This window comes from Somniosus microcephalus, chromosome 8 (genome assembly GCF_052327205.1).
Source record: "Somniosus microcephalus isolate GS21.2 chromosome 8, FLI_Smic_1.0, whole genome shotgun sequence".
NCBI lineage: Eukaryota > Metazoa > Chordata > Chondrichthyes > Squaliformes > Somniosidae > Somniosus > Somniosus microcephalus.
In genome coordinates this window covers 238,145,681-238,170,638 of record NC_140994.1, presented here as the reverse complement: position 1 = coordinate 238,170,638, position 24,958 = coordinate 238,145,681, and the positions used below count along the sequence as shown (strand labels likewise).

The following is a 24,958-nucleotide window of genomic DNA, read 5'->3' as shown; positions in this document are numbered from 1 at the left end:
AAAACAATGACAGGATCGGACAAAGCCAACATGGATTTACAAAAGGTAAATTGTGCTTGACTAATCTACTGGAATTTTTTGAGGATGTAACTGGTAGAATAGATAAGGGAGAACCAGTGGATGTGGTGTATTTGGACTTTCAGAAGGCTTTCGATAAGGTCCCGCATAAGAGATTAGCGTGTAAAGTTAAAGCACATGGGATTGGGGGCAAGGTACTGACTTGGATAGAGAACTGGCTGGCATACAGGAAGCAAAGAGTTGGAATATTTGGCTCTTTTTCCGATTGGCAGGCAGTGACTAGTGGGGTACCGCAGGGATTGGTGCTAGGACCCCAGCTATTCACAATATATATTAATGATCTAGACGAGGGAACTAGATGTAATATCTCCAAGTTTGCAGACGACACAAAGCTGGGTGGGCGTGTGTGCTGTGAGGAGGATGCCGAGAAACTCCAGTATGATTTGGACAGGTTGGGTGATTGGGCAGATGTATGGCAGATGCAGTATAATGTGGATAAATGCGAGGTTATCCACTTTGGTGGCAAAAACAGGAAGGCAGATTATTATCTGAACGGCAATAGATTGGGAGAAGGGGAAGTGCAACGAGACCTGGGTGTCCTTGTGCACCAGTCAATGAAGGTAAGCATGCAGGTGCAGCAGGTGGTTAAGAAGGCAAATGGTATGTTGGCCTTCATAGCGAGAGGATTTGAGTACAGGAAGAAGGATGTCTTGCTGCAGTTGTACAGGGCCTTGGTGAGACCACACCTTGAGTATTGTGTGCACCTTTGGTTGGCTTATCTGAGGAAGGATGTTCTTGCCATGGAAGGAGTGCAGCGAAGATTCACCAGACTGATACCTGGGATGGCAGGAATGACGTATGAGGAGAGATTGGGTCGATTGGGCTTATATTCACTGAAGTTTAGAAGAATGAGCGGGGATCTCATTGAAACATAAAATTCTGACAGGACTCGACAGACTAGATGCAGGAAGGATGTTCCCGATGGCGGGGGAGTCCAGAACCAGGGGTCACAGTCTAAGGATAAGGGGTAAGCCATTTAGGACAGAGATGAGGAGGAATTTCTTCACCCAGAGAGTGGTGAACCTGTGGAATTCTCTACCACAGAACGCATTTGAGGCCAATTCATTAAATATATTCAAGAAGGAGTTAGATATATTTCTTAAGGCTAAAGGGATCAAGGGATATGGGGAGAAGGCAGGGACAGGGTACTGAGTTTGGATGATCAGCCATGATCTCATTGAATGGCGGAGCAGGCTCGAGGGGCCGAATGGCCTACTCCTGCTCCTATCTTCTATGTTTCTATCCGTTTTTAAAAAAACAACAATTATTGATTGTCATCTCACAAAGCATACTATACATGTTTCATTATACAATTATATCCTGACATGCACAGACTGAAATGGTAGAATAGAGACTGTAAACAATGCATAATTAAATAGCTAATTAAAGAAGCGATACTACCTGTAAGTGAGCAGTCAGTGCAGGAAATCATCATCCACAAGTTATTTCACCATAGTTTAAGAACTAAAAGGGGTGATTTTATTAATGGGGGCGCGTTGGAGGCGGGAATGCTGCTTGGCTGGTCGATGTCCCACCTCCATCGATTTGTGGCCAACCCACGCTATTCTCCCTTGATTGACCTTGTTAAGCCCACCCAGCAGTGACAGAGAGCGTCAACGTATGACGTTTCATCTGTCAAAAATGTTTGACAGATGAATTGTTATTGTTTGACAGCTCTGTGAAGCTGTCAAACAGTGACGTTCTTTGTAGTTTGATGAGGCCTTGCATTCAAGACCTCACCAAACTTTTTTGTTTTACAGAAATGAGATGATTGTTGCATCTGAGAATGCAATGGCCATCTCTCATCAGCAACACAGAGGTCCAAGACTCTCCGCATACAAACCGACTGAAGCCTGATACTCACCTCTCCACTCTTGCACCCATCACTTACCTTCACACCACACTTTTGCACCCCCCCGACCCCCGCAGACTCAGTCCTCAGTTTTGGAGACTTCGGGGAGCTCGCACTTGCGAGCGCAAAAAGGGGATAATCCTATTTTCTGCCTGTTAGCTACCTGTTAACAAGCAGTTAATAGGCTTTAATCCCTTCCCGCCTCCAAGGAGACGGGACCCCACGCAGGACGGCTACCCGCCTCCTAGGAAGATGGCATGGAGGCGGGTTGGGTTCGGGTTGGGCACCCGTCCCTAAATTCTGCTATTTTCCCGGCAGTCCTGCCTCCATACCCGCCTCCCCAGGGCTGGCAAAATAGCCCCCTCAGTCTTAGTGGGGGCTCCCCTAGCTGTTTCTTTTATACGACAACAACAACAACAACAACAACCTCGGCCCCTATTACACATTTTTTCTTGTAATTTTTCCACTCCTTCCCCCCCCCCCCTTCCTTTTGTTTCTCTCTCACACCTGGCAGCTATCTCTTGCCCTGCCAGCACACTTTACACCTAATCTCAGCCTATTACCATCTCGTCTAGCTCTTTTACTTCTTTTGTTTCTTTCACTTCTTTTGTCCGATCGCAGCCCTGCCTTCGATCTATTTTCTTTTCTTTCCAGTTTTGAAGAAGGGTTCGACCCAAAACGTCAACTCAAATTTCTCTCCACAGATGTTGCCTGACCTGCTGAGTTTTTCCAGCATTTTCTGTTGTTATTTTGGATTTCCAACATCTGCAGTATTTTGCTATTGTATTGTGTATTTATATAGCGCCTTCAACGTAGTAAAATGTCCCAAGGCGCTGCACAGGAGTAATAAAAGACCAAAAATTTGACACCGAGCCACATAAGGAGAAATTAGGACAGGTGGCCAAAAGCTTGGTCAAAGAGGTAGGTTTTAAGGAGTGTCTTAAAGGAGGAGAGAGGTTTAGGCAGGGAATTCCAGAGCCTAGGGCCTAGGCAACAGAAGGCACGGCCACCAATGGTTGAGCGATTATAATCAGAAATGCTCAAGAGGGCAGAATTAGAGGAGCGCAGATATCGTGGGGGACGGCGGGGGGGGGCGGCGTTGTGGGGCTGAAGGAGATTACAGAGATAGGAAGGGGCGAGGCCATGGAGGGATTTGAAAACAAGGATGAGAATTTTGAAATCGAGGCACTGCTTAACTGGGAGCCAATGTATACCCCTCAGAGACTGGAACACTTACTTCAGCAAGTAGTTCTTAGGTCCACACACTTGTATCCTTAATACCCAGTCCAGCCAAAGTAACCCTGATCACCTAGCAAACCCTTCTTCCTCAGGAGCAACTCTGTACATTCTTTATTGGTTTTCATTGATTTCAGTGTTATTTAGGTGTTTCCTTATTACCTATAAAGTATTAACTTAAGAGAAACAAAAGATGATTCATAAAGAGGTATGAAATGTAGGCAACTTTTGAAAGTAAACTATGCATTTTTTCTCTCGCAGATCCATCCGCACCTCCATCAGCTACAATCAAAGCCTCATCTAGCTCTGTACATGTGGGTGTAAACTTTAATTTAACATGTACGGCTCTTGGAGAAACTGACATAGAGGTGGACTTCACTTGGAAGTTCCCTGGCCAGAAGGTAAGCCGTATCCCTCCAAGAGTTCTGAAAGATGTTGGCCTAGAAATTCTTTTTGCGCCGGACTGCTGGCGTGAACTGGGTGCAGGGAATGATCACTGCGCCCGATCGGGTAGGCCTGAGGCACACCCAGTATTCGGCCTCGGGCCTCATTTAAATGAGACCAGTGAGCTGTGGACATCTGTTGGGTGTCAGGCAGCTCGTTGGGGAAAAGGCTTCGAATTCTGCGCCGCTGTATTGCTGGCAGCGGCCTGCAGGTAAGTGCTTAAAGGGGAAGACGATTGGGAGGGAGATGGCCACTGAGAGAGGTGGGCTGATTGGGAGGGGGCAGTTGTTACATCAGGAGGGCGCGGGGGAGATCGGGATTGGGGGTGGGAAATCAAGACATTGGGACATTAGGATGCCTTCAGTGTGCCGGTGCAGCCTTCGGTCGCCTGAGGAAGAGAGTGTTTGAAGACCAGGACCTCAAACCCGGCACCAAGCTCATGGTCTACAGAGCAGTAGTGATACCCGCCCTCCTGTATGCCTCAGAGACATGGACCAAGTACAGCAGGCACCTCAAAGCACTGGAAAGGTACCAACGCTGCCTCCGCAAGACCCTGCAAATCCATTGGCAGGATAGACGCACCAATGTCAGTGTTCTCGCTCAGGCCAACATCCCCAGCATCGAAGCTTTGACCACGCTCGATGAGCTCCGATGGACGGGCCACATCGTCCGCATGCCCTATATGAGACAGAAGCGCTTCCATGACCTTCACCGTACAGGAAAAGTAAGTATGAAGTTTCCATCACCCTCAACCTGATCCCCATTGCCTTTCCCCAACAGCACTCAGCTTCAGCAATCTCTTCCTCCACATCCCACTTCACAGTCACATCCATGCACCCTTACCCATTCCCTATCTCTCTATGCTCACATTCACATAACTATTCCACCATGCAGCCCTCACAGTGCCTCTCACTCTGATGCTTGGAACACAACTGACAACACATAGGGAGGGCTCTTGGTCTTGCAGCCTCACACCATCTTTGTCTCCTTCTAAGTATCTATGCTATGTAATCTCTACACTCACTCCTGCATTCTCACACAAACTCCACTTGTCTCCCTCATTGCAGGAAAAGAGATCTCACAACAACAGAGAGCGAGCCAGGACTGGCGGAGGGCCACCCTCAATCGCGCACCTGACCCCCTGGGAGGAAGCAGTGATGGAGATTGTCGGGGCTGACGTCGCTCCGGAAGCTGGGCAAGGAGAGACAGGGGCACACCTGCAAGCTGGTGACAGAATAGTTTTCCATCTCTCTCATTGACATAGCATGAGTCGATGTCACGATTCGGTAGCTACATCATTTGGCCTTATGAGCATCTGCAAAATCCAATGTGCATGTAACCTTGGCATCACATCTCTAACTCTTTCCTTTACTCCCCCACAGGACCATCCAAAGCCCCCGTCCCCACTGCAGAGGAGGAAGAGGCTGAGCAGCCAGACGCCTCAGAGGAAGCTCCAGCCTCTGAGGGCGCAGCGTCAGCAGAAGTAAGCGCACCCAGCACCAGCGCAGACACTCACACCTCGGTGGGGCCTTCGCGAGATAGAGTAGTCTTGTCACCTGGTGTATCACAGCTCACAAGTGAGCATCAGCAGATTGTGGAGACAGGGACAGCAGTGTAGAGTCCTCGTCGGAGGGCGCAGGCCTCTGCCAGCTCAGCTGCGCTGCATGTCGACCCTATACCTCTGGGTCCATCTGCAAGAGAGGAGGTGATGGATCTCCATGCACAGATGCCGTAGTCTCTGGCAGGTTTTGTCTCCAGGGTCGCTGCGAGTGTGGAGTGAATGGAGGAGTCCATGGCGAGCATGAGCAGAGCCTTATTGGAGTCATTGGCGCATGAAAGCATCACCACGGAAAGGATGGCTACCTCCGTGACAATGCTGGCTGAAGCCGAGGAGAGAAGGGCTGCGGCCGAGGAGAGGAGGGCTACGGCCATGGAGGAGCTTAGTCGCCAGGGTATCGAAAACATGGTGAGTGCTCTGAATAGAATGACATCTCTTGAGGAGCGATGGGCATCTATTGAGCACTGAGACCAGACCTTCATGGAAGTCCCTCTGAGCAGGACTTCCAGTGCAGAGACAGGTCCCCATGGCCCCCCTGATGTGCAGCAAGGTGCTCTCCAGCCACTTGCAGGCACTGAGGGGGAGCTGACCCATGAGAGGGAGGTTGTTGGCACACCTCAAGGAAGTGGGGGCTCCTCTCCACGTGCTCTCACTTCCATGCCACTTCAGAGCCCTCGGTCAGAGCCCCGCCGGAGTCCACACCCAAGTGAGATAGGAGTCTCAACCCCTGCACAGCCGCAGGAGCAGCAGACTGCTGGCAAGCCCTCACAGGCTCGCCACCCCAGAGGACGCCCACCAAAGGTGTCAAGATAGGAGCAGCAGGAAAGTGAGCAAGGGGCATCCACATCTGCTGAAGCCACAGGGGTACCACTACGTAGGAGCACGCGTAAGAGAAAAATAAAGCACCACTAATCACAAGGGTAGTCACTTGGGTGAAAAGTCTTGTATATAGTTTTAATGCCATCAGTTTCTTGTACATAAAAAATCTGGTGGCAACTGCTGGAGTTGTGGCATCTGTCATTTGGCAAATGGGGATTTCACATTGAGGCCTTAGGGTTACTTGCAGATGTCAGCAAGCTGGTCCAATAGGTAGAAATGCGCAGGGATGGGCCACTGTCCATGGTCAGTTAAGAAGCAGCAAGGCTACAGTGTTTGAGGTACCAGGCTACACAAATCTGGCCAGGATGAGTGCGTTCCTTGCATTCCGCCCAGCAATGTTCTCGCGCACTGGTGCCGCTGGTTGACGGGCCTCTGCAGGATGCTCATTTCCGTCGTCCTCCTCCTCCTCCTCCTCCTCCTCCTCCTCAGCATCATCCTCATCCGAGGCGGCTCTGTGAGGAGCCTCTTGGTCCTGCGGAATCAGCAAGCCATGTTGTGAAGCACACAGCATTCCACAACGATTTTGGAGACCCTGGCTGATAAGTACTGTAGGGCTCCACCTGATCTATCGAGGCATCTGAAGCGCATCTTTAGCAATCTGATGGCTTGCTCGATAATGCATCTGGTGGAAATGTGGCTGGAGTTGTAGCGCTCCTCAGCTTCGTTGGCTTGTCTCCTCACCAGCGTCATTAGCCAACTCCGCAGGGGATATTCAATTCAATTCAATTCAATTTTATTTGCCATATGTAACCAGTACGAGTACAATTACAATGGAATGGTTACTTCCCGTACGGACACATCAGCTATTCATACAGCGCGGTGTTCAGAAAGTCAATACAGTGGCTTCCCGTGGCAGTGGGAGCACGATGCCCCTCAGCCGCTCCGTCCTCCTCGTCACCGCGGCATCCTCCTCACTGCTGCCGGCTCCAAGCGGTGGCCTGCTTCTCCCGCTCATGATCCGACCTCTGGCCGCGAGGCCCGGCTCCCCTCCTCCCAATCGGACTGCGAGCCTCCCGCCATGGAGCTGGTGGCCGACGTGCTGCAGCGGGTCGTCGTGGCTGCTGCTGCTGCTCGTTGCGCTGCGCTGCCTCCATCCGACTCGCCGAACACATCGTCGGGATGTGAATGCTCCGGTCACCGCGGCCTCCTCCTCACCGTCGCCGGCTCCACGGTCCGACGGCCCAGGGCCTGCTTCTCCCTCTTCCGGTTCGGCCTCTGGCCGCTATGCTCAGCTCCCCTCCTCCCAGTCGGAATGCCTTCCCGCTGAGGAGCTGCCGGCTGACATGCTCTAGCGGGTCGTCGTGGCTGCTGCTGCTGCTCACCACGCTGTGCTGCCTCTGCCCGACTCGCCGAAAACTTCGCTCCGGTTGCGGGAGCGAGCGGCGAGAGCTGGCCGCCCGAAGCAGAGAGAGCTTGCTCAACACTGGACCGTCTCGGCCGCCATCTTGACAATCAAATATCCCTTGTCTCCAAGTAGCCATCCCTGAAGTTCGTTTGGCGGACTGAATAGCGGAGGCACAGTAGACTGGCGCAGTATGAGGGAGTGATGGCAGCTGCCAGGGTACTTGGCACAAACATGCAAAATCTCCTTCTTGTGGTCACACACCAGCTGAACGTTAAGGGAGTGAAAGCCCTTGCGGTTGACAAAAACTCCTGGATTGCGATGGGGTGCCCTAAGGGCCACGTGTGCAGTCAATGACGCCCTGCACCCTTGGAAAGTCTGCCAGCTGAGCTAATCCACGCGCTCGCGCCCTCACACTTGCGCGATCCTGGGTGAAATGGATGTGATTGTGTGCGAGGGCAAAGAGGCCATCGGTTACCTGTTTGATGCAAGTGTGTGCGGCCGCCTGGGAGATGCCGCTGATGTCTGCTGCTGATCCCTGGGAGGAGCCTGAGGCATAAAAGTTGAGTGCGGTGGTGACTTTGATGGCCACTGGTAAGGAGTGTCAACCTGGTGCTCTGGGCTCCAGGTCTTGCTGTAGCATTGCGCAGATGTCAGTTACTACCTCTCGCGAAAGTCAGAGCCGCCTTTGGCACTGCTGCTCAGTCATGTTGAGGTAGCTCACCCTGTGTCTGTAAACCCTGTTTGGGGGGTATCTCCTGCGCCGACGGCCTTCCCTGCGCTGGCCCCTTCTGGCCTGTGCTGCCTCAGGTGGCTGAGCCACAGCCTGTCGCTCCTGCTCGTGCTGGTGCTGCTGTTGTTGCTGGATCTGCTGTTGTTGCTGGATCTGCTGTTGTTGCTGGATCTGCTGCAGCCTCCTCTGCTGTTGGAGATCCTCTAATGCCAAGAAGGGAAGGAACAAAAGGCCTCCCATGCTTCTGGCAGATGCCTCCGTTGAGGAGGCGCTGAGTTAGGGTGCTGAGATGGGCTTCCCAGGAGCTCACACTGGAGAAGTGTGTGAGGCTCCAACCTTCCACAGCTGTGCCTAAGCCTTCAACAAGTTGCTCCAAGCCTTGAGCAACAAAGTCCTGCAGCCTACAAATGCTGTCTGATTAAATCTCTTCTTTCCTGATTGACCTGCAGCTGAAAGTAAGTAAGCCGACATTGTTCACGTCAGGTTTCATCAGCAGTGTTCCCACCAGGCATGGTTTACGTGGTGAAAGGCTGAAAATTCCAAGGGCCCCTTAAAATAGGATTACAGATGCCAATTATTGCTCATTAGGCTCCCGCTGACCAGTCCCGCCTGCTGTGGGCGGGGCTGATTCGGGTCGCGCTGAAACAACGGGGCGAAAGTCGGACGGGGCGGGAAATCGGGCGGGGGGGTCACGACCCCCTATTTCTGCGATTTTCAACCCCCGCCCGCCTGAAACCCCGCCTGACGGCTCCAGGAAAATCGGGGCCTGTAGGTCCCGCATTGGACTCATCAGTCACCTGAGAACTCATTTTTAATGCGGAAGCAAGTCATCCTCGGTTCTGAGGGACTGCCTAAGAAGAAGAGGATGAGGATCGAGGCAGCAGTCGCGGCCGGGGGGAGGGAAGGGGCAAGCAATGGCCAGCAGCGCCATATTGGTGCAGGCAGAAGAGCTTGTGCCTGAAACAGACATTAGTCCCTATGCATATGCAAATACAGGGCCTAATGCTTATTTAAGGTCCCCAGAGCTAGAATTGGATTGCCAGGCTGGCTGTGTTCAGGAAAACCAGGTCTATATTGCAACCGAACCGGCGGTCCTTAAAGAGACCACTGCAGGCTGCCACCAGAAAAGAAAGTTTGTAAAATTACCAACCTGACTGTGATGACAGGAGGAGCCTGACCCCACCTTAAAACCGCGTCCATTTATTTGATTTCACCTTTGTGAAGTGCTTTGGGACGTTCCTCTACATAGTAATGCAAGTTCCTGTTGTTGCCATGGGTGTTGTCATTCTACAGCGACTCAATTCCTACATTTTCCAAGACCGGCAGCCAGCCGCCCAGAATTGCTCTGAATCTTTGCTTTCCGTAGTTTGAGAGTCAAGAAGCATCCAACCTGAGAAAAGTCAATGGCCGCAAAATTCGGCTCCTTTGCGCCTGCCGTTAGCGCCTCCGGGGGGCGCTTAAAGAGCACAAGAGGCTTATCGCCCGGGAAGGGGCGCCTCCCGAGAAATTCGGCAGGGCGCTACTAAGGCACTAGCCGATAGCGCTGCGCCCCCGCCTGTAATAACCTTTGACCACTGCGCCACTGGCGTGAGGTCGCGACCGAGCCGAGCCGACCTCTGCTCGCGGACTGCTAATTAAAGGGAGGAGCGACCGCGACCCGGGCCGCCATTTTTTTTTGGCTGACCTCCAGATCGTCCCTCCATGGCGGCCCTTGGCGTGATCAGTTGCCACCATCGCGCAGCCCGGCACTGCGTCTCATTACCTTTTATTACTGTTTGTCTGAGCAACACTAAAGTTTTCTGACTCCAATGTTTCCTGATTGGCACCCAGGACTGAAAGTATAGTTCTCCACATCAATGCCAATTGGTGCTACAACACATACATTCCCAAAGTTACTGTAAATTCACTGGGTCCCTGCTGCCTCCGGAGACTGAGAATGATAGGTATCTGTGGGAAGAAATGTAAAGTATTTCTTTTAAGGTAGCAGAATTGCATACACGCTTCTTATTCATACCTAGAGAGAGCACTTTCTATTGATACAGTAATGAAAAGTACATTTATAAAGCTCCAAGTGATTCTATTGTTCAAAATGATAAGAAAAGGTAATTGATTTTTTTCTCACTTTTTAAAAATTCTGCCTGCTGCTATTTTCCTCCTTATTTCCTTTTCCCTGTAACCAGCTGGGGAGACCGGCCTATACCAGGGAAAGCCAGCAGCCTGTATACGCGGGTGGCCAGTTACGACAGTCGTCTCAAAGCGTCCTCCTGGTTGATGAGAGCCGCCCTGTCGACGATGGGCTCTACACGTGTGTAACTCAGAACCTGCAGGGGAAAACCACCGTGTCCACTCACGTCAGTGTGCTTCCACATACAAGTCCTGGCCAAACATAAACACAGGAGCAAGGCCAAGAGTTTCCCTCAAGTTACTGATAATAACTCTGAAAAATGGAGAATCCAGCTGCAATTTTAAAAAAAAATCTGTACCATCAGCGTTAAGTATTTAGATGCACATTTGTCATTATTTAGATGCACATGTCATTTCTGTTTTAGAAAAGTATTATTTTGCTGTTTAAAGTTTCCTTTATATTTCATGAATTTTACTCTTGCATCATAAGCCTTACGTTTTTGGTTATACGATGGTTTTCACGGTTAAATGTCCTGAAGTGAAGCAGGCCATTCAAGACACTTCATTTGATATCATAAAATAGAATCATAGAAATTTACAGCACATTTCGGCCCATCGTGTCCGCGCCGGCCGACAAAGAGCTATCCAACCTAATCCCACTTTCCAGCACTTGGTCCGTAGCCCTGTAGGTTACGGCACTTTAAGTGTATATCCAAGTACTTTTTAAATGTGGTTAGGGTTTCTGCCTCTACCACTCTTTCAGGCAGTGAGTTCCAGACCCCCACAACCCTCTGGGTGAAGAAATTTCCCCTCAAGTCCCCTCTAAACCTCCGACCAATTACTTTAAATCTGTGCCCCCTGGTTGTTGACCCCTCTGCTAAGGGAAATATGTCCTTCCTATCCACTCTATCTAGGCCCCTCATAATATTATATGCCTCACTAAGGTCTCCCCTCAGCCTCCTATGGGGAAGGATATGTGATTGGTAATATAGTGATATCTTTTGTGTCGACAACTACAATTCTTATCTTAATTTTAATAAAAATCTAAACTAAGAAGTTAAAATGCCACTGCACCCAAAGCCTGCAGTGGTGGCTAATATGGCAACAGGGGCAGTGGGTCTTTGCCACTAGCCATTCTTGCTTTGTCTAGAAACTGACCCTATTTATATGCTTCCTAATGAAGTAGTAATGCCTCTTTAAGAACATTTCACAGTTTGATAAACGTGATCGAGTAGGAGCATGAAGCCAAATCTAAATTCTGTGCTCAGCATTGTATTTTACACAAGATAGAGGCAGGAGGCAGCATGTTGCTATAATACTTTGTTTGCATAGAGGACACGAGGAGAATAGTACGGCTTGAGCGCTGTGTAAAATGGGCGACAGCAGAGGGAGCCAAATGGATTGAGTTCTTTATTGCTATATTATATGTGCACAGCAGAGGGTGCTACATGAATTGAGCATTGTCACTGCAAGGATTGAGCTGCTTATTACACACAGGGACAACAGAGGGAGCTGCTTTAATTGAGCATTTTATTACACGGAGACAACAGAGGGAGTTGGGTGGATTCAGCATTGTATTACACACGGGACAACAGAGGGAGTTGGGTGGATTCAGCATTGTATTACACACGGGACAACAGAGGGAGTTGGATGGATTCAGCATTGTATTACATAGGGGGACAACAGAGGGAGTTGAAAGAAAGGGACTTGCATTTATGTAGCACCTTTCACGACCACCAGGTGTCCCAAAGCGCTTTACATCCAATGAAGTACTTTCTGAAGTGTAGTCACTGTTGCAATGTAGGAAACGCGGCAGAATATTTGCGCACAGCAAGCTCCCACAAAAAGCAATGCGATCATGACCAGATAATCTGTTTTAGTGATGTTGATTGAGGGATAAATATTGGCCAGGACACCAGGGATAACTCCCCTGCTCTTCTTCGGAATAGTGCCATGGGATCTTTTACGTCCACCTAAGAGAGCAGACGGGGCCTCGGTTTAACATCTCATCTGAAAGACGGCACCTCCCTCAGTACTGCCCTGGACTGTCAGCCTAGATTTTTGTGCTCAAGTCTCTGAAGTGGGACTTGAACCCACAACGTTCTGACTTAGAGGCGAGGGTGCTACCAACTGAGCCACAGCTGACATACAAATTGGCCAGATTGAGCATTGTATTACATGGGGAGGCAACCGTTGGATGGGTTGAGCTGTGTGTTACCGTGTTACATGGGTGGACAGCAAAACTGCATGGTTTGAGGATTGTATCGTGCAGGAGGACAGCAGGGGAAGCTGTATGAACTGTGCTATATGATACTATATTTAGAAAGAGAGCAGAGGGAGTTTATATTAGAGGGACACAGAACAATGTAAAGTGCTACACGTAGGCAGAAAAAACAGATGACACCTGTACTCGATGAACATTAGAGGGGGGTGCATGAATTAGCTGAGGACAAGGCTGAGAGACCTGGGAGCCTGATTAGATTCAACACAAAACATGTCCCAGCCAATGCCGTGCTCCCCTTCCTCTCCCCAGCCCCTCGAGCAAAGCTGCCACGATCAACCACCAGGATCTCTCCCCCGCCCTGCCTCCCTCCCTGCAATCCGATCTCTTCCCCCGCGATCTAGCCGTGATCTTCCCCACAATCTCCTTCCCCTGCGATCCAATCTCCCTCCCTCCTCTCCGCTGCACTCTGAGCCCCACCCCCCACCCCTCGATGGGTGTCATGTAAGCCTGACTCCGGTTGGTAGGTTTCTGAAGGCAGAGAATGATTACAGTTTGCTTTTTATTTCAACACAGTTGCCTTGAGCAAAGTAGGAAGAAAGCCCATAATTCGGAATGTAGGAACAGGAGTAGGCCATTCAGCCCCTCGAGTCTGTTCCGCTATTCAATTAGATCATGGCTGACCTGTGGCCTAACTCCATCTACCTGCCTTAGGAACATAGGAGCTGCTAGCCGAAAAAAGACCACGGTCCATTTAGTTTGTCTTCTACCATCCTGGTAGTCAGACGATACAACAATAATGGAGTTGTTGACTAATCACAGCAATCAATCTCTATCAATTAGTCTACAACAGACCCAGAGAATTTTTTTTTTTTTTTTTTTAGAAAACTGGGTCTATGAAATGGTTAAAGGCGCACCATGTAAAAATAGAAGCATGTTAGTTTGTACTGATACTACTGACTTTTTCCAAGTCTGGTCAGCGTTTATTATGCAAAAACAGGAAGACAGATTATCTGAATGGCAATAGATTGGGAAAGGGGGAAGTGCAACGAGACCTGGGTGTCCTTGTGCACCAGTCGCTGAAGGTAAGCATGCAGGTGCAGCAGGCGGTTAAGAAGGCAAATGGTATGTTGGCCTTCATAGCGAGAGGATTCGAATACAGGAGCAAGGATGTCTTGCTGCAGTTGTACAGGGCCTTGGTGAGACCGCACCTTGAGTATTGTGTGCAGTTTTGGTCACCTTATCGGAGGAAGGATGTTCTTGCCATGGAGGGAGTGCAGCGAAGATTCACCAGACTGATACCTGGGAAGACAGTCTAAGGATAAGAGGTAAGCCATTTAGGACTGAGATGAGGAGGAATTTCTTCATCCAGAAAGTGGTGAACCTGTGGAATTCTCTACCACAGAAGGCAGTTGAGGCCAATCCATTAAATATATTCAAGAAGGAGTTAGATATATTTCTTGAGGCTAAAGGGATCAAGGGATATGGGGAGAAAGCAGGGACAGGGTACTGAATTTGGATGATCAGCCATGATCTCATTAAATGGCAGAACAGGCTCGAGGGGCTGAATGGCCTACTCCTGCTCCTATCTTCTATGTTTCTATACAATTTATAATTTCAAGAATTTTTAAATATAACCTTTCATTTTAAAGATGATGAAACACATCAACTTTTTGAAAATAACTTTTTTTATTTGTGTGCCGTCACCATAATATTCTCACCTGCCATCAATGTTCCCCGTCAGCTGCGCTTCGTTCTGCGCGACCTGTTTCTTTTAGTGCGCGGTCCCTTTAAATTTCTGCACTTGCGCGGTATTTACAGTGTAAAAGCCGGTGAGTGGCCTGCGCGGGACCTTTCAGATAACTGCACCTCAATAAGGTCTCCCCTCAGCCTCCTCTGTTCCAAGGAAAACAAACCTAGCCTATCCAGTCTTTCCTCATAGCTAAGATTCTCTACTCCCGGCAACATCCTTGTAAATCTCCGCTGTACCCTCTCTAGTGCAATCACATCTTTCCTGTAATAATAATAATAATCTTCTAAGTAAACTGATCCATGGTCAGTTGCAACATCCCTGAACTTCCACAACTAACTTCTTTGCCCATATCTAGAAATATTGGGGTTTAAGGGCAGTCAGGCATATTTAAATGCTGCACAATCCTAAAAGAAATACAACCGCAGCAGTCAATTCTAACCATGAACTTTATCGTTGAATGTTTTGGCATTGATTTATTTTATATACATATCAGTGGCAATCAAAATCCAACACAATATTCTCTGTAAGGCAATAAAGTGCTATTATTTTACATAGGTATCAGCGTCACATAACTTTTACTAATTCCGGCTCGGCATTTTTCTGATTGCCCATCATGTTTTTTTTTTAACATTCTACTGTTCATTTATCTTGCTGAATGGCACTGTGTCCATCACAACTCTGAGGGTTACATGATCCATATTAAAATCCTGTGTGAGTGTTGTGTTTGTAATTTGCAGACCCATTTGCACTGCCCTGAGTTTGTTTATTGTAAACCTCTTTGAAAGTTTTTGTGCTAACTGTTGTGCGATTGCCAACGGAAATATGCACTTCATAGTTTGCAGGGAGATCGCAGGCTGTCTGCAGTTTTTTTTTTTTTTTTTTAAATGGGGATTGGGAACTGTCCTCTAGTTCCCATGGAGACTGCAAGGATGTCTGTAACTTCTACGGATATCACAGGCCGTCTCCTATCGTTTCCAAGGATACTGCAGGCGGTCCAACTTGTGTGGGACTGCGGGCTGTCCTCTGTAATACCCATGTACAGAGCAGGGTGTCTGTAATTACGGTGAAGCCTCCAAGCTCAGTTTCATTCTTCATGCAAACTATGATGACTACAGATGACATTTTGTAGCAGTGACTGGAAGCCCTTTTGAAATTCTGAACTAACTAATCAAAGTGTTCATTGTAATGTTATAATGTGCACAGACTTGTGCTTTGAGGAGATGCAAGTAGAAGTTATAATTTGTAGCTAATGCATCAGGCTTTGGTACAATGGCTTATTCTTTGACTTGGATTTTACAAGCCATGATTTACTCGCAAATAAAATCTTGATTAATTCTTATTTTATATTTGTGCATAATGCCAGTTTCCACTTTGTAATAGTTAAGAGTTTCACATATGGCTATCGTACTCTTTGACTATGTAGATAATCGGACAATCCTTCTCCTATTTTAGCTGACGAGAGGTTTCCTAAAGATCACCATTGCTTTCAGACTCTACTTGGATGAATTGCATAACTAGTGTCCTGGTTGACATGACTACTGTTGATTGCAGGGACTAACTAGTCTTGGTAACAAACTTAAAAAGAATGACAGTTTGTGTCAAGGAAGACAAATCTCACTAAGTGGCACAAAGTGGTGCCATTTTGAAAAAAACGAACACTTTTAGGTATCTGAAATTGCGAGGAAACAAAACAGCATATGCCCTTTAATAAGGTGTCTCAGAGCTAAGCTCTGTACCACTTTCTTTTGATAAACACAGTTTCCTAAATGTACAGGATGTCGACCATATCCAAACAAGTTCAACTGTCCTCTCATCCAAGTCGGTTGTTGGTTCTATTAATGTTTCATCCGAAGAATGGTAACACTGCAGCAATGCACCCTGTAAAGATGCAATGCAGCTTAATTTTAAAGATCAGCTGATGTCTCTAATCAGCTCAGTGCCCAAATCCACTGGGACAACCAACACCAAGCATGCTGAGGTAGATGCTTCCAACTTGCCTCAGAGGACAATATCAAGGTTGTTGAGAAGTTCCTGTTCTTCCAATGCTTACTGTCACCTTAATGATATTTCTAATGACTCCGAGTGAAGTGGTCTCCATGAAGTCGCTACAGTAGGTGACACATCTCCATTTTGCAGTTTCCAGACCAGTTCCTCTTTCTCCTGACAAAGTCTTTCCTTCACCATAGCTTCTTTTTCCAAAGTCTGTTGTAGGACCTCGTGCTCTATGGATAATTGCCTGAATTAAAATGAGATACAATAAGATTAGCATCGAGACACATTTTGTTTAACATGTATTCCACATGTTCAGTATGAACTTCACGTGTCTGTATTTTTTGCCTTCTCAAGAGTAACTAGTGATGGGCAATAATTGCTGGCCTTGCCAGCGACACCCACATCCCATGAATGAATAAAAAACTATACAGAGTAGTGATAATGGGGAACTTCAACTATCCTAATATAGACTGGGATAGTAATAGTGTAAAGGGCAGAGAGGGGGAAGTATTTCTGAAGTGTGTTCTGGAGAACTTTCTTGATCGTACATTTCCAGACCAATGAGGAAGGAGGCATTGCTGGATCTGGTTCTGGGGAATGAGGTGGGTCAAGTAGAGCAAGTGTGAGATGGGGAACAGTGATCACAGTATCATAAGGTTTAGATTTGCTCTGGAAAGGGACAGGGAGCAACCTAGAGTAAAAATACTTAATAGGAGGAAGGCCAATTTCAGTGGGTTGAGAATGAATCTGGCCTGGGTAAATTGGAACCAAAGGTTGGCAGGCAAAACTGTAATCGAACAATGGGCTGCCTTTAAAGAGGAGATGGTTTGGGTACAGTCGAGGTACATTCCCACGAGGGGAAAGGTAGGACAACCAAAGCCAGAGCTCCCTGGATGATGAAAGAGATAGAGAATAAGATGAAGCAGAAAAAGGGGGTATATGACAGATGTCAGGTTGAGAATACAAGTGAGAATCAGGCTGAATATAGAAAGTTCAGAGGGGAAGTGAAAAAGGAAATAAGAGGGGTAAAGAGAGAGTATGAGAATAGATTGGCAGCTAACATAAAAGGGATTCCAAAAGTCTTCCATAGGCATATAAATAGTAAACGGTTAGTAAGGGGGTGGGGGGCGATTAGGGACCAAAATGGAGACCTACACATGGAGGCAGAGGGCATGACTGAGGTACTAAATGAGTACTTTGCATCTGTCTTTACCAAGGAAGAAGATGCTGCCAAAGTCATAGTGAAAGAGAAGGTAGTTGAAATACTGGATGGGATAAAAATTGATAAAGAGGTACTAGAAAGGCTGGCTGCACTTAAAGTAGATAAGTCACCAGGACCGGATGGGATGCATCCTAGGATGCTGAGGGAAGTAAAGGTGGAAATTGCAGAGGTACTGACCATAACTTTCCAATCCCCCTTGGATACAGGGGTGGTGCCAGAGGACTGGAGAATTGCAAATGTTACACCCTGGTTCAAAAAAGGGTGCAAAAGATAAACCCAGCAACTACAGGCCAGTCAGTTTAACCTCGGTAGTGGGGAAGCTTTTAGAACCGATAATCTGGGACAAAATTAACAGTCACTTGGACAAGTGTGGATTAATTAAGGAAATCCAGCACAGATTTGTTAAAGGCAAATAATTTTTAACTTGATCGAGTTTTTTGATGAGGTAACAGAGATGGTTGATGAGGGCAATACGGTTGATGTGGTGCACATGGATTTCCAAAAGGCGTTTGATAAAGTGCCACATAATAGGCTAGACAGCAAAGTTGAAGCCCATGGAATAAAAGGGGCTGTGGCAGCATGGATATAAAATTGGCTAAGTGATAGGAAACAGCAAACAATGGTTGTTTACCGGACTGGAGGAAGGTTTAGTGTGGTGTTCCCCAGGTACTAGGACCACCGCTTTTCTTGATATATATTAATGACTTGGACTTGGGTGTACAGGGCACATTTCCAAAATTTGCAGATGACACAAAACTTGGAAATAAAGTGAACAGTGAGGAGGATAGTCACAGACTTCTTGAGGACATAGGCTGGTGGAATGGGCAAACACGTGGCAGATGAAGTTTAATGCAGAAAAGTGTGAAGTGATACATTTTGGTAGGAAGAACGAGGCAAGGCAATATAAACTAAAGTGTACAATTCTAAAGAGGGTGCATGAGCAGAGAGACCTGGGGGTATATGCGCACAAATCGTTGAAGGTGGCAGGGCAGGTTGAGAAAGCGGTTAAAAAAGCATACGGGATCCTGGGCTTCATAAATAGAGGCATAGAGTACAACAGCAAGGAAGCTATGATGAACATTTATAAAATACTGGTTTAACCGCAACTGGAGTATTGTGTCCAATTCTGGGCACCACAATTTAGGAAGGATGTGAAGGCCTTAGAAAGGGTGCAGAAAAGATTTACAAGAATGGTTCCAGGGATGAGGGACTTCAGTTACGTGGATAGACTGGGGAAGCTGGGGTTGTTCTCCTTAGCGCAGAGAAGATTGAGAGGAGATTTGATAGAGTTGTTCAAAATCATATGGGGTCTGGACAGAATAGATAGAGAGAAACTGTTCCCATTGGCGGAAGAGTCGAGAACCAGAGGATACAGATTTAAGGTGATTGGCAGAAGAACCAAAGGCGACTTGAGGAAAAAGTTTTTTACGCAGCGAATGGTTATGATCTGGAATGGACTGCCTGAAAGGGTGGTGGAGGCAGATTCAATCACAGCATTCAAAAGGGAGTTGGATAAGTATCTGAAGGAGAAACATTTGCAGGGCTACAGGGAAAGGGCGGGATAGTGGGACTAGCTGTAATGCTCTTGCAGAGAGCCGGCATGGGCTCGACGGACCGAATGGCCTTCTTCCGTGCTGTAATAATTCTATGATACTTATCTAGCTTCCCCTTAAATTGCCTCAACCACTCCATGTGGTAGTGAGAACCACATTCTCACCACTCAATAATTAAAGAAGTTTCTCCTGAATTCCTTATTGAATTTATTCGTGACTATCTTATATTTATGCACTCTAGTTTTGGATTCCCTCAGAAATGGAAACATCTTCTATGTCTACCCTATCAAACAGCTTCATAATTTAAAAGACCTCTATCAGGTCACCGCTGAATTTTCTCTTATCTAGAGAAAGAAGCCCCAGCCTGTTCAGCCATTCCTGATAGTTGTACCCCCTCAGCTCTGGCATCATCCTCATAAATCTTTTTTGCACTTTTCTAGTGACATGTTACTGAATCAGCTTCTTAGTCTCCACACAGAAGAAAATGAAAAACCAAACACATTCTCTGCTATTGCAAACTTATCAATGTTCTGGGTACTATCAACTGCATCAAGATACTCATTCCTGTACCATCTGAGGATTCACATGCCAATTGCAACAGGTTAAAGCGAAGGGGCAATACCTCACGCCACGGGCATGAGAAACATTGGGATACACCCGCAAACAAACTTCAGATTTCTGTTTCTGAATTTTGGATTCTCGTTTCCCCAACGTCACGATTACTTTTATAATACACCCTCAGAGGTCCCCTGTAACTGGACTACACTGGAACAGGCAGAGTTGGTGCTTAGTCCTCAATTGACCCAGACACACTCTGTGTCTCTCTGTAGATATACCAGGAGCCCAGACACACTCTGTGTCTCTCTGTAGATATACCAGGAGCCCAGACACACACTGTGTCTCTCTAACAGGTATGATACCATTGGAGCTATGGGAATACCTTGCAAAAGCCTGTTGATTCGTCAGACGAACTTTCAAGTCCTCATTTTCTTGCTGAAGGGTTTTAACTTTCTCCTCAAGCAAGATATTTATTTCAACCTAATGAACAGACAAGGGCAAAAGAAATCTTACGTGTTAGTCACAAAATCAAACCAGTTAAAACAAAAATCAGTTCTTATGTCAAACCGTAGTTATGACTGTACTGACAAACAAAATGAATGTACCAGATTCTTCATCTGTAACACTTTCTTATCCAGTTGGTGGATTCGTTCATTCTTCATCTCCACCACAAAATGTAAACTCTCCAGCTCCTGTTCCCAGAATAGGTTCGGTGGACGCGAGTCCTGCAGTTTAAAAGTACAGAGTTCTAAAGGGTTAGGTGATCATTTTGAGATGAGAAGGAAAGATATAACAAATTTTTACGTGCTTTAATCTATTCAGAGAAAATGACCAAGCAGAATTGTTTCTTGGGTGCACTTATTTTTTTAGTGGGGACTAAAAGGCTTTAACTGCTCCTCCCTATGTCTGTAGCAGCGAGCCTCTGACCATTTGTCTGTCTGTGCACGACTATAATAGAAAATTCACCCATCCCTCACTTGAAGACTATTGCAGACTTATCGCCAAACCTGTGCTTCCTTTGAGCAGGGCTCCCCACGGACATCATGGAATTGGTGAATTTACTCATGCGTGTGCAAGAGTGATAGGAACAGAGGGGCATAGGAATTGCTCGACGAGAAAAGACCAAGGTCCATCTCGTTCACCTTCTGCCATCCTGGTAGTCGCATGATACAATAACCGAGTTGTTTACTAATCATGGCAATCAATTCCTATCAATTAGTCTACAACAGATCCAGATACGAGGCAAGGATAACCCTCAGTAGTTGAAATATTTGTGGACTATAGGTCCAGAGTCACATGTTCCTCCAAAACATGTTACATCTAACACAGGTCATGTCTCAAATTACTCATATACTGTATCTGAAAGAAAATCTAACAAATTCATATTGAATGAATCAATATTAACTGCTTTCACCATCTCCTTAGGAAACCTGTTGTATAGATTGACCACTCGCTCACCGAAATAATGGCCCGTATTTTGCTGTGGTAATGACGGCAAAACTGTCAGCGTTCACCGTCATTACCTCTCTGAAACTGACCGTAATGTCAGGATTTAGCGCATGTGCAGATAAACGCAGAAACAGTCATTCCCTGCTCCGCCACAGGTTGCGCTGTGGAACTCCCCAGAGCCGGCAATCAATTCAAATCACTTGAACTGATGTAAACTTCCCCTTTTACGATGGAATATCGCTGTTAAAAAACCCCTAAAACAATAAGCCTTGTTGAAAGAGGTAACTGGGTTTTTAACTGACTGCTGAACAACCGTTCTGGCTTTGAAAAACTAATTTTATATTAGTGGAATGTCAAATTTTTCCATTAATATGACTAAGAATTACAAGTTTTTAAATATAGATTTTTTAAAAAGTTTGTTTAGGATATTTCAGCTTCTACCTTAATCTTATATGTATGTCCTAATCTCTATTTCGCTCTCTGTAAAAAAATGTTTTAACAGTAAATTATAATCTGTGCATTTTACTTCCTGGTTTGCTGTCTGTGAGAATTCTTCAATGTGATTGGCTGCTTAGCCAGCTTGATGACATCACTGTTGTTGGACACTGGTGATTCGCTTGATTTGGCCCCAGATTCAAACTAACGTCGGGCGAGCTGAAATCCCTAGATCTTTGTGGGCAGTGGACTTTCAGGTCAGCGGCGACGACCATCGCTTCGCCACTGACCGCAAATTCCAGGTCATTATTGTTTCCGCAGATTAGTTTTGAATTTACCCCCTCTCAAGCGCACGCCGTGCCCTCTGGTTCTACTGTTCAGGACAAGGTGAAATAGCCTGCCGTGGCCGACATTATCTATTCCCTTTAGAATTCTAAAAACAGTGATCATATCACCTCGCAAGCTTGTCTTTTCCAGCGAGACCACGATGAAGAGGCATTCTCAATGTGTGGCAGTGATACAGTTAAAATAAACAGATTAATGTCCGACAACATGAAGTGTGCTGATCAGAAGTTTTACTCTGTGATGTATGACTAGTTCTAGTTAGATCTGTTGAATTCACATGCTTAAAACTCTAAATACCTGATTGTCTCTGCTGCAATCTCTTCTTAATATTGCATCCTCAATTTTCTTTGTCTTCATTTGAAATGAGTTGACTTGGGCAGTAAGCTCGTCTATTCTTTCCTTTATTGGAACAGTAATAGTGAACCGGATCAGAATTATGTCATTATTGAGATGAAATTACTAGAGTAAGACTATTTAAGATGTTCAGACGAGAATGAATAGCATACTTAGTATACATTTTTCTGATTTTAAAGAAATCCTACTTAGAAGTATCTCCCTGATCTGACTACTTGCTTGTTCTCTCCCAATAGGAACCAACGTGAGGTCCCTAATGGCTCAGCAAATTTATCCAGTGAGCAGCTGAACCATACAAACCAGGAAGGTTCCCGGTTTGATCCCCAGTTTGTGCTGAGTTAGCTGATTTCATCTGACCAGTGGTAGGGGTGATACAATTGCCCTTACTGCCCTTGTATTGAGGAGAGGAATATCATCCAGGGTTTCCACTCCTGATCACTACCAGTGATCCCTGTCAATAGTGTGCATACATGCATGGATGGCGAGTGAAGACAGGATCTGCCTTGTTTTTAATTCCTCCATGAAGACATGGTCTTCCCCAGTACTCACTATCTAAGCTCACACGTGAATAATGGGAACTTGAACAAGGTATTGGAAGGCAGCCTGGGCTCATGGAATGGTACCCCAGCAAGAAATTAGCTTCTCCAGGAGAGGGGGGCAGGGCAGGGGAGGGGAGAGGAGAGAGCAGGGCAGGGCAGGGGAGAGGAGGGAGGAGAGGAGGACAGGACGGGGGAGGGCAGGGAGCAGGAGAGGGCAGGGGGCAGGAGAGGGCAGGGCAGGGCTGGGCCGGGGAGGGGAGAAGCGGAGAGGGCAGGGCAGGGGAGAAAAATGATGAGAGGATAGATAAAAAAAATAAACTAACCTGAAGACACGAATTTGTTTTCCTAAAGGATTCGGTCAATGATTTCTGCTCCTGTTTATGTAGTTTTATGAGCCCTAGTAAAAGCAAGAATAGCCACTCAGATTATAGGACAGCAGCAGCGCAAATATAATTTGGAATTTTAAACATAATTGACTCAAGCTATTAAATTGACAATTATATAAACGTAACTTTTTTGATCAACAACTGAATCAAACAATTTGTAGACGAGCACAGCGAGTTATAATGCTGGGTTTTTGGTTCAAATCCAGAACACACAAAGGGAATGCCAACTAGTTCCCCATTGCTCCTGTGTTGTTTCAAATTGAACCCATGTCCTACACCGAGCAGGTCAGTGTAGAGTACTCTCCAATCGAGGATGAAGAATGGCCTCCTTCTGTGGCATAAATGTCTATGATTCTAATACTGTGTGATTCATAGTTGTGTTCATTACAGACACTGTTACTGGCGATCCAGCTTTCTGTTCTGCTGCAAAAGCTCCTCTTTTGATTATACAAGTATCTTTTGGCTTTGTGCCAGTTCTTGTTTCGCTGTGTCTATTTCAAGTGCTTGTGTCCATTTTCATCTCTATTTAAAGGGTCCGCCATACCGCGCATTCCAAAGTCTAATTTAGCCACATTGTGTGAGTGAGTGCTTGTGGAATATGGTGTCCCAGTTGTTCTTTTTTGTACAATTTGTCTGTGATTCCCCCTTAAACATTTTTGACAGAGTTAGGTTGTGTCAATTTACTATCTGTTTTAGTTGTCTTTGTTTCCATTCGAGTGGCCTGGGTTTGTAAAGGGGATCTGTACCCAGAGGAGTAATTTTCACCTTTATCAGCATCAGCTGTGGCTCAGTGGGTAGCACCCTCGCCTCCGAGTCAGAAGGCTGTGGGTTCAAGTCCCACTCCAGGGACTTGAGCACGTAAAGCTAGGCTGACACTCCAGAGCAGTGCTGAGGGAGTGCTGCACTGTCAGAGGTGCCATCTTTCGAATGAGATGTTAAACCGAGGCCCCGTCTGCTCTCTCAGGTGGACGTAAAAGATCCCATGGCACTATTTCGAAGAAGAACAGGGGAGTTATCCCCGGTGTCCTGGCCAATATTTATCCCTCAACCAACATAACAAAAACAGATTATCTGGTCATTATCACTTTGCTGTTTGTGGGACCTTTCGGTGTGCAAATTGGCTGCTGCGTTTCCCACATTACAACAGGGACTTCACTTCATTGGCTGTAAAGTGCTTTGAGACGTCCGGTGGTCGTGAAAGGCGCTATAGAAATGCAAGTTTTTCTTTCTTTTTATCGATTGGGCAGTAAATTGGTGGAGTGGATTGCCTGCCTGTTATAGAACCCGCCCAATTTTTCAGGGGAGGGGAGGGCAAGGTAGGAAAATTAGCCCCAGTGTATACTGGCAGTTATAAAGTGATAGGAGTCATTGATGTTTTACATATTTGACCATACTACATGAGTTCAAATTAAGCTCCATCTTACGCTTTTTTACAGATGGAAAATTCCCTGTTACAATTATGTTGAACTCACTGGGATACAATGGAGCGGATTTTCCCTCTTGGTGCTTGGGTGTAAAGCAGTACCTGGATGGAGAGCATACAGGAAATTAGAGTATGGAGAATGGCACTTCTTTAATGCAGCCCACCCAATTTTTCTGTCTGTTTAAATTAATAGATGGGAAAATCGATGGGCTGAATTACAGGGTTGCAATCATCCCCGCCTAATTGTCCTCCATGCACTCCACCCAGCAATGACTTATTCCAACTGTTGAAGAGGAAAATTGACTTTATAATGTGTACTGGACTATTGCCTTCCGTTAGTTGTACAGTAGTCAATGAGAAGTTACTTTAGGCCTTCCTTTTGGTATTTTAGTTTAGGCTGTTATTCAGAAAATTGTCTGCAAATACATGTCTTAATGTGGAAATGAGCCACACAGACCAGATAGGTCCCAGGTTGTTATGCA

The 24,958-nt window shown here is 46.5% G+C and overlaps 2 protein-coding genes across 2 annotated transcripts in view; one reads left to right on the top strand and one right to left on the bottom strand.

Moving 5' to 3' along the window:
* The window catches only part of LOC147114176 (platelet-derived growth factor receptor-like protein), a 30,314-nt gene extending 14,755 nt beyond the window's left edge, over positions 1–15,559 (top strand). Inside the window, exons 5-6 of the mRNA XM_085995818.1 lie at positions 3,428–3,567; positions 10,303–15,559. Coding sequence (XP_085851944.1) covers positions 3,428–3,567; positions 10,303–10,512 — 350 coding nt within the window. The 3' untranslated portion in view covers positions 10,513–15,559. The remainder of the gene's footprint in view (positions 1–3,427; positions 3,568–10,302) is intronic.
* Positions 14,649–24,958, bottom strand: part of LOC147114175 (coiled-coil domain-containing protein 69-like) — a 40,751-nt gene continuing 30,441 nt past the window's right edge. Inside the window, exons 5-9 of the mRNA XM_085995819.1 lie at positions 22,991–23,064; positions 22,072–22,173; positions 20,151–20,270; positions 19,928–20,025; positions 14,649–16,456 (exon numbers count right to left, since the gene is read on the bottom strand). Of these exons, the coding sequence (XP_085851945.1) occupies positions 16,273–16,456; positions 19,928–20,025; positions 20,151–20,270; positions 22,072–22,173; positions 22,991–23,064 (578 nt within the window). The 3' untranslated portion in view covers positions 14,649–16,272. The remainder of the gene's footprint in view (positions 16,457–19,927; positions 20,026–20,150; positions 20,271–22,071; positions 22,174–22,990; positions 23,065–24,958) is intronic.